The sequence below is a fragment of the Rhinolophus sinicus genome, linkage group LG04 (assembly GCF_036562045.2).
Source record: "Rhinolophus sinicus isolate RSC01 linkage group LG04, ASM3656204v1, whole genome shotgun sequence".
In the NCBI taxonomy this organism is placed as follows: Eukaryota; Metazoa; Chordata; class Mammalia; order Chiroptera; family Rhinolophidae; genus Rhinolophus; species Rhinolophus sinicus.
In genome coordinates, this window is record NC_133754.1 from 172,204,671 (window position 1) to 172,217,472 (window position 12,802).

The 12,802-nt window shown below is 44.7% G+C and overlaps 1 protein-coding gene across 4 annotated transcripts in view; it reads right to left on the bottom strand.

Moving 5' to 3' along the window:
- The window catches only part of TNC (tenascin C), an 86,818-nt gene that overhangs the window by 12,645 nt on the left and 61,371 nt on the right, over positions 1 to 12,802 (bottom strand). For 2 of the 4 annotated variants that reach the window (XM_019731184.2, XM_074330922.1), the window contains 5 exons: positions 10,143 to 10,415; positions 5,853 to 5,975; positions 4,603 to 4,746; positions 2,357 to 2,476; positions 96 to 239 (listed from right to left, as the gene is read on the bottom strand). In XM_019731184.2, coding sequence (XP_019586743.2) covers positions 96 to 239; positions 2,357 to 2,476; positions 4,603 to 4,746; positions 5,853 to 5,975; positions 10,143 to 10,415 — 804 coding nt within the window. Of the gene's footprint in view, positions 1 to 95; positions 240 to 2,356; positions 2,477 to 4,602; positions 4,747 to 5,852; positions 5,976 to 10,142; positions 10,416 to 11,994; positions 12,268 to 12,802 lie in introns of all 4 variants that reach the window. The other 2 variants (XM_019731183.2, XM_074330923.1) reach the window with 2 other exon arrangements.

Genomic DNA, 12,802 nt, shown 5'->3' on the forward strand with positions numbered 1-12,802 from the left:
GCTGATGTCATCACATTGCAAGGATCTGACTTAAGAAAGAAGAGTCGGAGAGGGCGACTCCTTAGGATGGAGGCTGTGGGTGGGCGTCTTTGTACCTGTTGTGAACTTGGTACTGATAGTTGAGCTCTTCTGGGGCCCTTTCTCTGCAAAGATCCTCAGCACGTATTCCGTGGCAGGCTTGAGGTCCGTCAGCACGTACTCGACCGTGTTCCCGGACACTCTCCTTGTGATTTCTGGCACTAAACACGAAAGACACACACCGAAGCAGTTACCTCTGCCGAGCTGAGCTATCAGCGGATTTAGCCAACAGTGCACACACCTCCTTCTAACCAGAAACTGTCAGTGACCCTGCAGAAAAGCAAGTTTGATTTCTGAAATGACTCACGCCCGATTCTCTCTCTTGAGCACTCACCTCACTTACAAAAGATTTATCATAGAGAGGATGGAGTTTTCCAGGCACCAAATCAGAAGGCAGGGGAGCTGGCGGTCAGGAGACTTTTCCGCAAGGTGCAGGCTGCGACAGCTTTGCAGCTGAGGTGCGGGAGAGCTGCAGGTAACATCTCCAGCCTCGGGCGACCCACATTTAATGTGTCCACTGCTTTTTCTCCCCCTTCTTTTCACTTACGTACAAGTACATGTCATTTTATAATCTGCCAAATCAGTAGGCTGGGGGACCATACAAATTAGGAGGCAGACGTACCAGAGCCTGGTAACTGCCTCTGAGACCCACTGGGTAAGGTCTAATAGTGGAAACAAAACACCGGTGCCCAGGTGTATATGTTTATTTCCTAATCACAGGTGACCAACCATCCTGGCTTGCCAGGGACTAAGGGGCTTCCCAGGCTGTGGGACTTTTAGTGCTAAAACTGAGAAAGTCCTGGGCGAACTGAGATGAGTTGCTCACCCTGCCTCGTCATCCATGAAGCCCCCTCCCACTTCTGGACCAGGCCCTTTCCTAGCCTGCATCCGTAATTTCCATGATTCCTACAAACTATACTCTGATTTATTTTAGGTGAGACAGCACCATTCTTCAGGGCTCGGAAGAGTTTGCACATTGAGAATATGAGTATTTATGAATAGAAGACTAAAAAGAATAAACCCCCAAATCTCTCCCCCACCCCTTCCTTGCTCTGTCTCTTAGGTGGTTGCTGTAGCTGAGTTAAGATGTTCACCGATGGACACCTGTCTTATTAGAGAGACCACTTCAGGGATGATGTAGATGCCTGATCACTGCACTGTACACCTGAAGCTGAAGCTGAACAATAATGAATGTCAACTATAATTATATATATATGTGTGTGTATACACACACACACACATATACATAGTCACAAGAAGTGGAGTACAGCATAAGGAATAGAGACAGTGGGAAATGTAACAGCTGTATACGATGTGAGAGGGGTAGTAGATTGGGGGAGGGGGGTTATCACTGTGAGGGGTATAAATGTCTAACTAGTCCATTGTTATGCACACCTGAAACTAATAAAAAATAAAACAATGTTCAGAGACCCCAGGCACCGATGGTGGTGCACTCATATTGTCGCTGAAAGTAAAACAATCCTGAACCATAAAATACAAAATTTACATATGCTTGGACATTAAAATAGTAACATTTTTTTCTAGAGTAGCTCATTACAAAAGTATGGATTCATTCACTGGAAAGGAATCGCTCTTTCTCCCATCTCTTATTTGTATTTGATTTTAATGTTCCGGTGGCTGTGGTTTGCTGGTGCCTCCAACAAGTGTTTAACCTGACAAATGAGTACAATTGGAAAAGAATGGTTGCAAAGACAAGGACAAATAACTTCCAATTTCTCAGCCACATTTGCTACAACTGGCCTCCTCTGTGGCCTCTCGGAAGCCCAGGCACCCAGAGCACCCTGCAGTAGCCTGTTTTAAGATTCCAGCTTGTGGACCCCTTCTCTGTGAGAGGTGAGAGGGGCTTCCCAGAGAGGGTGGCTCATGCTGACAGGCAGACACACTAGCAGGAGAGGGGGAAGAGGCCCCAGAAACACATACAGGCTGGGTTTGTGCCCTTTGCTTTTCTTTAAATGGCTGACTGGACTCCCTTGCCATAACCACAAGATCGACGCTCTTTCACTTGATAACAAGCACAGGAATATGGGCAGGGCTCCTTGCCACCCCCTGACCTGGCTCCTCCACAGCACGGCCATCCAGCCCCAGCCCCAGCCCATGAGTGGCAATCGGGAGACATACGATGTTGCCGACCTTTCCAGCCCTCCTGTGTGTTTACTGTCATCCTGCACCAAATGTGGCACGGAGAAGGGAGAACGGGGAGGATTTCCAGCAGGGCAGACAGTCCTCAGAGTGGCGAGGGTTTTGAACACAACCTTACCTCTCTCCCCTGTATAGGAGATGACATAGCTGTCCACGGGGGCGATGGCCGGCTGCCACATGGCCAAGGCCTCTGAGTCGGTGATGTTGGCTGTCACCAGGCCAGATGGGCTGTCCAGAGCTGCAAAGAAAGATGGTAACATGTTGGAGAGGTAGGCAGTCATGGGGAAGGACTTCAGCCCACAGCTCTTCTGCTGTGTACACTGCTCCTGGACTCCTGGTTTGGAACACAGCATCAGCCGCATGGAAGGTTTAGAGTCCTGACCTTGGAGCCAGATGACCTGAGTTTGAGTAATGACTTCTTCCATCACTGGCTGGGTTTCCTTGGGTCTCTATTTCCCCATCTGTGAAATGGGGATAGTAATTCGGTCTGGCTTTATCCTCAGTGTTATTTTGATTTTTAATCTGATATTATAGGTAGAAAAGTGCTGTATAAAATGGAAAGGGCTGAACACATGGCAAGGATTATCATTATAGCTCATGTCACTTTCCCAAGGGAAAGAACTTACGAAAGCAGACGAAACATACAGAATGAAGGCTGCCTGAGACTTTTCTAAGCTTTGAGTGAGAGCTCTGCTTAGGCGGCTTCTAGATAATAGGGACCCAGGCTCCAGAGGCCAGTGGCCCGGGTTCTACCTCGGCTTCTTTGTCTAGGGCCTGTGTGCTCTGTGTCACTTCCTTTTTCCAAACCACACCTTCTTCAGTTGTCAAAGAGTGGCTGCTGTAACGATGAACAAGGCGGTGTGTGTGAAATGTGCTAGAGGCAGTGCTCGATAATTGCGGTTGTTATTTATATGACTACTAACGTTATTTGGAGTCTTAGATATGATTTGCAAATGACTTGTGCAGAGAAAGGATGGCAATTCTCAGGGCCTTGGCCCATTTAACTGACCACTGCTATTACCCAAGAGCCCTTTCTTAGAAACCAACCTAAATACGACTGTTTCCCTCTTGTGTTTGCATTTACTACTCAACTATTCCAGGACAGCAGCCCTGGGAGGGTGGAGGGTAGCTGTCAGCAGCTCATTTCACAGATGAGGTGCCTGAGCCCTAAGAGATGAAATGACTGGCCTGACAGTGAGGAGGTGGCAGAGCAATTTGAGGAGCCCGCATCATCCGCTCCAATTTCCTCCCTGCTTCATCATGCCTGTACAGAATCTCCTTTAACTGACAAGAACAATGAGGCATCAGGAAAAAAAGCCATCCAGCTTTTGCCATCTGTTGCTGTGGAAAATCCATGAATGAACGATTTCTATGGGGGAAAAAGGGCCTGTGCGGCAGGGTGGACCAGACTCTGGGTTCAGATGGGATGTTTTAATCACATATTATCAACTCTTTTCAACTATTAAGATATTTTTAAAATTTCCTACGAGGCCCATTCTTTGGATCCCTGAATGGATTAGACTGGATAATTGCTCATATATCAAAGGATAAATTGTTTGGAGACATGGCTGCCTAAAGAGAAATTTTCCACTCCATTCTCCTTCAATGCAATTCATTCTTTCCCCCTGCTTATAGTGTGCTGTCCAAATCAGGTTATAACAGGAAAATAATCCTTCATTTTAGAAGCACGCAGAGTTTGGAGTGAGCTGACCTCAGTTCAAATTTGCTTCCAGCATTTACTAGTCATGAGGCCTTGGCCAAAGTATTTAATTTCCCTGGGTCTCAGTTATTTCCTCTGTAAAATGGAATGATAATAGCCAATGTAAGGTTTGAATGCAGTGGACATAGTAGCAGTGCCTGGAATACATTAGCGGTTACTTTGTAGCTGACACCATTATACATCTGTGCGAAGTACCTGCTTGAAAGGACCCTCGCGATACACCTGGCACCAGGTGGGGACGGAGAGGAGGTGGATTAACCTGTATAGTCATTCATATTTACGTATATCATTTCACGTGGTTCTTACAGCAAAGGAAGCAGATTGTCCCCACTTCACAGACAAGGAAACCAGACCCTGGAGAAATGAACTGACTGCTCGGGTATCTAAAAGTGATAGACTTGGGATTTCAACCCTGGTCAGTATGTCTCCCAAACTTGGGTTCTTTCTTCCACACGACCCAGGAAACAGGGGCCAAGAGAGGTTGAGGATGAAGTCAAGTTTTCCCAGCCCGTAAGGGGCTGGAGAGGGGCCAGAAACGAGTCCTCTGATGCTCCCAATTCCATCCACCCGCACTAGGATTTGCTGATAGAAACATTTCCCAGCTGCTGACCCATGAGCACGAACGCTGAAGGTGAGAACAGCACCTGTGGTGAACGTTCCTGAGACAGGTTCGCTTTCCTCGAAGCCCTTCGTGGCGGTGATGCTGACGAGGTATTCTGCTCCGGGTAAGAGTTTCACCAGCCTGACCTGAGTCTTGCGTCCGTCCACACTGACCACTGAGGGGTCACCTGCGACACAGTGAAAGTAGCATCAGGAGAGGTGAACCTCACAGTAACGTACTCACTGTTGCCCCAAGAATGGGTTATCGGATTTGGAAATGATACTCTAGCTTTAACCGATACCATTTTTCTTGACTTCTCATCTGCTCCTGTCTTCTGACAGAAGAGAAGAGGTCTTACTTTCTGTATAATGTATTTTTCCATCCAGGCAGAAAACCAAGCCAGGCGAGGGAAAAACATGAAGTCACAATGTGCTAAAAATGCTAAGTTTCCGTTCCTTAGAGGCCTGGCATGTTGGGCACATTTTATTTATTTTTCTCACAAAGAATATGGAAGGCTCACTATGTAATGCATATCTGATATAGTCAGCCCATTGTATTAGCTTAGGAATGTAGAGACTTCCTTAGTAGCAGAGATTCTACTCTTTAAGAAAAGAAGGTGGTCATAGTCAAATTTGTACTCTTATATTTATTACAAAGTCTAAAATTTATATTTCTGAGAATTTCAGGGCTGGGTGAGGAGTTGACCATCAGCTGGTCAAACGCCCCGTGGAGATGCTGCAGCCTTCATCTGGAGAGGTTGTCAACCATTCTCTTGTACACACTTCCACTAACAGGGAGTTCACTACCTGACAGAATGTTTTTAGACAGATCTCACTGTGCTTCCTCTGTGGTCTCTATTACAGCCCACATGCTGTAAACGAGAACCCCCAGTGCTACTCAATCACAACTTCCCATCCTTTACGGAGATAGATTTTGGGACCCAGGGCCAAAACCTCACATATATCCAGACCAAGACCAGCTTTTCAGATGAGTGTGTGCAGAGAAAAGGCCGATGTACTTAGCGTCTCTTGTCATTATGTGGAAACAATATTGGGGATTTATTTCTCATAGGCACTTGGCATTTCAGGGCTGGAAAAGGGCTTCATAAAATGACTCTCACAAGGTAGTTTCTTCCAAGGATCTCACAGCACTTTACAAATGAAGTCTATCCAGATGGTCTCAAATAGAAGGATGGCCGTGATGTTTGGGAAGGTGGGAATTATCAGGGTCTCTTCACTATGCTACCCAAACCCTCCAGGCTCCTCCTCCCCGACCCCTCTCCAAGTCCCCTACCTCCTGCAATGGGCACATAGGTGATCCGGAAATTGTCCACCTGGGCAGTGGGCGCCATCCAGCTGACAGTGGCCGAGTTTTCAGTGACGTCTGAGAAAATGATTTCCTTCGGGGAGCCCATGGCTATAAGAACAACAGGAGAAAACCAGAAACAGTTTACATCTTGCTCATCAAAATTCTTTCTGGATTCCTTATCCCAGAAAACGTTGTCCCTAGTTTGCATCTGGGCCAAGCCTTTAGGATGAAAACTGTGGTGATCTGCGGCCAAGTTGTGACTCGATAGAAACAACCAATTTTTCATTCAGGTCAGAGCCCAGGGCTGTAGGGTTGCCATTTGGTTTCATTCAAGGAGAATGTTAGCACTGCAGCTGACATCTAAGGAAATGTACGTGAGTGGTCTCTTAGCTTAGAATATGCCCTCTGTTTAATTCTGGATTTTCAGCATTTTTTCGAATCTTTGCTTTCCAGTTCCTTCTATTAAAAGATACCAAGACTTGACAATTGTACAGTTCTTTGCAATTTATAAGGATCAACCCTCATTTAGAAAAGCCTGAGAAAAAGGTATGGTTAGCCATTTCACAGAGGGGTAAAGTGAGGCCCAGTTCTCCAATGAACATTCTTGTGGTTTGACCTTTCTCGGTCCCAGGAGTGGGCAGTAGAACTGAGCACAACCCCAGGATCCTGGAAATAATGTTCACATGGAAACTGACCCCGGCAAACCCATTCCCAGAACTGGCTGGAGGTTCAGAGCCAGGGAACAACCTCAGGCCCATCACCAAAGCAAACGCCCAATGGACATTGGGCCTACCTGCGGGGAAAGCCGTGCCCTGGGGCCAGTGTGTACTACATAAATACCTCCACCCCAAACCCAGCATCTTTTGGCTTTTCTCTGTGTATGTTTTGGCTTAGCTTGCTGCCCTCTTTAGCTGACCATGCTTAACCAGAGAATTCAGGAAATAATTTTCAGGGCTCTAGGGAGCTCACTTCATCTTTTCCCCTCTCCAACCCACGTTGATCATTACGCTCTGAAACCCACAGAGCACTTTGGGGAGGGTGTTTTCCTTTCCTCTCCCCATGTCTATCTTTGCCCTCCTCCTACAGCTTTCTTCCGCAACCTAGTAGCCACCCCCAGACTCGGTGGCTGCCTGGGGTTTTGCCCCTTTCTGGGAAATCTTTGGAACCACAGGGGCTCTGGAGCCTGCAAACTTTTGATTGTCCAAATACCATGGAGAGGCTGGGCAACCTGGGGCAGTTCCCTTCTCTTCTGTGAGCCTCAGTTGTTCCATATGTCCGGTGGTAAAATGGTGCCCACCGTCTGGAGTGTTTTGAGGATTCCCAGAGATAATGCATCTAAAGCCCCTAGCACAGAATCTGGCATGCAGTAAGAATTCAGTAAACATGATCACCTTCTCTTTACTTTCTTTCCAATCTGACTCTTTCCTCCACAGGCCACACTGGATTTTGAGGTAGCCCCCAGGAAAGATCTAGGTGAGGTCAGCAGAGAGAAAATACCCTAGGCGGGTACGTGAACTCAGGCACTGGTGCCCTCCTGCTGCTAGCTTTGTCCCCTCTGACTTTCGCTGACTGCAAACCTCACTGGTACAGGTCCTGGCACAATTTAGAAGGTGGATCTTGTGGCCACAGATTTCCTCTCTGGATCCCAGAGGCTATTGTGAAGAAGTGGCTCAAACCACAGAGGGGAAGAGGAGCCATTGCAAATGCAGGGAAAAAACAGATAGAAAGAACAAAAACGTCATAACCCAAGTATCCATCAGTGGGGGAATGGTTTAAATAAGGTGTATGTGATGATCTCTGAGATCTATTAATAAGCAAGCAACACACACACAACAACAGCAATGTGTGGAACAGTGGGTATGTTAACCACTGTGCCAAAAAAAAAAAAAAAGGGTAAAAAAAGAGAATGCAGACTTATGTCTAATTTTGTCTACTTGTATAGAATATTTCTGGAATCATACAGAAGAAAGTGATAGTCCCAGCTGCCTCTAGATAGAGCAACCAGGTGGAAGGGACATAGTAGAATAGAGACCTCACTCGATATCCTTTTTGAACTTCTGAATTTTGAACCAAGTGGCCCACTAAAAATAAAATTAATATTAAATCATATAAATCATATTATATATCATATCATATTCATAATAACATATTAATAGCTAATTTTGTTACAGTGGGCAAGGGGACTCTGCTATACACTCTGAGTTCATGATCTTGTTTAAACCTCAGGGCTGACCTCTGAGTTAAATTCTATTTGCCAGGTGAGGGGACTGAGGCCCCAAGAAGCAAGGAGATTTGCCCAAGGTCAGAAAACTGGTAAAAAGCAGAGCCAGGATTAGACACGAAGGAATCGCTCAGAGGCTGCAGGCTTAACCACAAAGCATCCTGCCTCTCACCAGCAGGGCACTGGGGGCTGGCAGCTTGTACTCAGGGAGGAAGAGGAGAACCTGCAACAGCTTTTATAAGGAAAAAAAGGAACAGAACCTTATAGGGAAGGGTTTACAACAGTGTGATGGAGAAACGACAGAATAAAGGATGAAAAAGCAAAAGGGAAACTTTATGAAGGTGATGAGGTGACAGTGGAAATTAGACGTCTGTTGTGCTCAAGAGTCACCTCTCCTACGCTCCCAAAGTAACTGAGCAGAGGTGTGTGCACACACGTCACACACACACTGTTCTCTTGGGCTGTGATATACAAGGCCCCAGAGAAAGAAATCAAAGACAGGCCTTTCTAAAAACTAGGGTCTGCCTTTCCTTTTGTTCTTAAAAAAAAAAAATAAAAAATCATGATTATTCATTCTCCTTTTGGCTTCAGAACTGCAGGGCCTCTAGAAAATAAGACCAACAAAACAAAATCAGTGATCAGAAGTAAACTTCGAAAAACAGTGTTTATAAACTAAGGTCAAAATCAGGCTCTGCCTCTGATCTGAAGTTGTTTCATGGGCAGCCACAGGGAGGAGGAGACACGGCCCCACAGCCCAGGGATCGGGTGTCCATGTTAAGAAACAGGGCTTTTCCTCTGACTGAATTGCTCAGAGGATCTCGCAATGTCTTCACATCTACAAACACTGATTACGATTTCTATAGGTGGCTTCCTGGAGCTTACTAGGTCCCGAAACTGGACATCATAAAATACCTTGGACAAATATTCTATGTATTTCTCTGGACAAAGAGAAGGTTTTGGCTGGTGTTATTCTCTGTCTATGCCTGTCAGAGATGGCAAGTATGTATATTCATTGGTTCTCTGTCTATCGTCCAGCCTGGCTTGTATTTAATAGTATAAAATAAGTTGGCATTTGGGATCTACCCCAAATCTGGCTGTGTGACCTTAGGCAAATCGTTGACCTTTCTGGGCCTCAGATTCTTCATGCACAAACAGAAGAGGCTGGGCTACATCATTTCTCAGGGCCCTTTCACCTGTCCTCATGATTTGGTATTCTTTCCTCTGGTTCCTCTTTGAAGCAGTCCTCTCTAGCTAATGCTATCTTTCCCCATCTCCCTCAGTTTTCTGAAGGAATTCACCCCACCTGTTATAGGTCTTTCCTTTTCCTTCTCAAGAGTCATGTTAGCCTTCATATTATTATTATAAAGTCACACTATTAACCATCTTTTTTTTATTTTCCTTGAAACAACTCATATGGAAAAGGGTTTTCATTCCCCCCTCTAGTGCCTTTTAGAGTGTAAGTATCAAATAAAATTAATGAGCTTCACAAAGAGCAACCCTTAACCTTGTCAGCTTCCTCTTTTCTCCTTCTTGATTACGGTACTGATTATTCACACATAGCATGTTATAAATATTAATTTTTATAGATGGAGCTACTAATTCTCCATTATCTCTGCGTAGTTCAAACATTTGACCACAGGACAAGGGAATATATCTCTGGAAAAAAAAATGATGAGATAATAATAGAAGGAAGAGTCTTTGGGATGAAAGAGATGTGATCATCATTGATCAATGATGATGATGTATTAATGACAATAGTGAATATATAAATATATCTCATTTGCTGAGCCCTTGCTATGTGCCAGTCCTTCTGTTACGGGCTTTCCATGCATTATCTCACTTAATCTCACAACACTATTAAGTAAATGGCATCACATGCTTTTTACATAAAGACTTAGCCAAATTGTGCATGGTCACCCAGTCTATAATTGGAAGAGGGAGGAGGATCTGAACGTGAGCTTGTCTGTGTCCAAAGCTCCTGTAATTTCCCAGCCCTGTGAGAAGAAGGTCCCCGTCATGACTTTTCTCTGTTTTCTCCTCTTTCTGTACGGTACCTGTTGTTGCTATAGCACTGATTGGCTGGGATCGCCTTCCACTGCTTATTCCATAGAGTTCAATTTCATATTCAGTGGCCTCTCTGAGACCTGTTATGTCCCTGGTACGTTCGGGGGCAAGTAGGGTTATTTCCAGTGGTTCGGACTGCTTTTTGGTATCTCTGATTTTGAGAACAAAACTGTCGAAGACCCCTTCATCAGCTGTCCAGGACAGACGGAAACCGTCTGGGGTGGCATCTGAAACTAGAAGGTTGTCAACTTCTGGCTCAGCTTCTAGAAGGGGAGAAAGTGATGGAAGGAAGAAAGAACACATCATTTATCAGCCTGTGCAATCTTCTCTCCAGTGGGGATATTAGTATGTAGTGATGCTCGGCTCTTAGAGATAGAGGTGTCCTGAGATACCGAAAATAAAATTATTCAACACGAACAAGGCTAGCAGGCCTAGGAGAAGGGAAAGATGGAGTTGACACATTTATTACAAACCAAGTGGATGCTTGCATATGTGAGTTTTGTCTAAAAGCCATTCTATAAATCCACATCTGGACTCAGCAATGGCCCCTCCTCTGCATTATTAAACAAGTTCAAAGCCAGTAACTTGTTTACATTTGCTCTCTGTCTTCCAGTGGCTGAGTGCCCATCCTCTGTGAGATCTTTTTCTTTTCTTTTTGAAAAGACAAATAAACCAGCATTAACGATCTGTAGAGCTGCCCATGATGATACTGCTGATTATATTTCCCTTGATCATGAGCAAAATGGCTTTTAAAATGATATAAATGTTATGGTCTTTTTGCTTTTTTATTGGAGCTGTTTTACTAAAGAAGGCTCCTACTCTTGACTTGCTTGTTTTTTTTAACCATTAGATAAGTGTTAAGATGATAGAACTGAGGCTTGGAACCTCTTGTGCTACATACTTTGGACTCAAGGTATTATCTTGGATTGCGTGAACTAGACAAAACTCAATGTCAAGATAAATTTACAGCTGAGTTTCCCAAAGTGTACTCACAGCAAACTATTCTTGTTCGAGCCTCTTCCTTAAAAGGTATCCATTGTCAAATAAGTTTGGGAAATACTGCCTGGGTAAGTCCCTCTTGGAGAGACACATGCACAGTAGGACATTCTGTAAAGCCTTATGGTTAGGGATCCTGGTAAACTATGTTTAAATCAGTGTTTCCAAAACTTATTTGACCATGGAACTGCCTCACCCTGTAGGGCCTTTTGAATAGTCTATGGAACTAGTCATCTCTCGAAAGACTTTGGGAAACACAGGCTTTTGAACATGAACGTTGTTAATGCTCTTTTGGGAATTAGTAGTCTTGAGAAAATTATCGATTTAGTCTGTGTTGAAGCATATCTACGATATTAGTGATTACCAACATAACAAGTTCATAATTGGTTTTCCAGGGATGAGCCTTCCTGGTAAGTCTGTCAAGATCACAGTTGAAACTTTGAGATGGCAAACGCTGTAACTAAGTTTTTGAAATATACTTATTGGTATATTTCTTTGGAGAAGGCTGAAATGTAGTTGGGGGCCCAGCCAGGATGAACATGGGGGAAGGTGGTATGGAGTCATCACACAAAAGCTACGGAGAAGACATGGTCTAAAGGATTTGGAACACCAAGTGGAACCATTTCGACATTCTCGTTTCTGGAGTGGGAGAAGGGGAGTGCTCATTAGAGACATAAGACAAGGGAGAATGTGGGGTGGGGGTGGGGGAAACATCACAGAACAGGCCACATCTAAGGATTAAATAAAGAATGTGGACGAGGGTGTTAGAACCATGGTGATCTGGCAGATGGATGACACGGTAAGAGACCAGGAAAAGAAGAAAATGGCTCACTGGAATCAAAATACCTGTAACAATCTCAGCCCTCAAGGGCTTGGTTTGGTGCCCTTGAGTGGAGCCAGAGACCATAACCTCATAGCCAATGCCGGTTATGAGGCCTCTGAGCTCCAGCTTCCTCTGGGTTCCTGAAAGGGTGAACTCTTGGGGGTCGAGCAGCTTCCCTGAATCCACCACCGTTACTAGGAAGCTGTCAAAGGCATTCTCCGATGCCATCCAGGAAACTGTGAACCCGTAGGGATTAATGTCGGAAATGGTTAGGTTTTCCAGAAGGGGCAGGGCCTCTGAAAGAAGGGAGCAGTGAAAACAACTCAGGTTAGCAGCACTGACTCTGCTGACACAGCACGTCTCCACAAACACTGATCGTTACCCCATCAGTCATTAAGTGTTTTGTATGCTCAGAAAATGAATATTAGTAAGACTTTGTTGGCTACCAGATGACATCTTATGTAAATCTCATGATAAGCCTATGAGATACATAGTATTCCCATTATACAGGTAAGAAAATTGAGTTTCAAAGAGATGGATTGATTTGGCCAAAGTCACATAGCTAGTATGTGACAGACTAAGGCTTTTTAGCTGAGTCTGATTGCAAAGGCCATGAACAACTTCTTATGAAATTGGATATTTTGTATTGGGTTGGGCCCCTTTCCCTACTTCCCGCTGTCTTCTGATCTTGAAGCAAATCATCCTTTTTTCCCCCCCTCAAATATATTACTTTTTTTGCTATATTCTTATGTTTCTATTCTACTTCTCGTTCACCCTTTGAATCAAATCAATTTGGTCAATTAGTGACACACATGCTCGCAAGTTGAGATA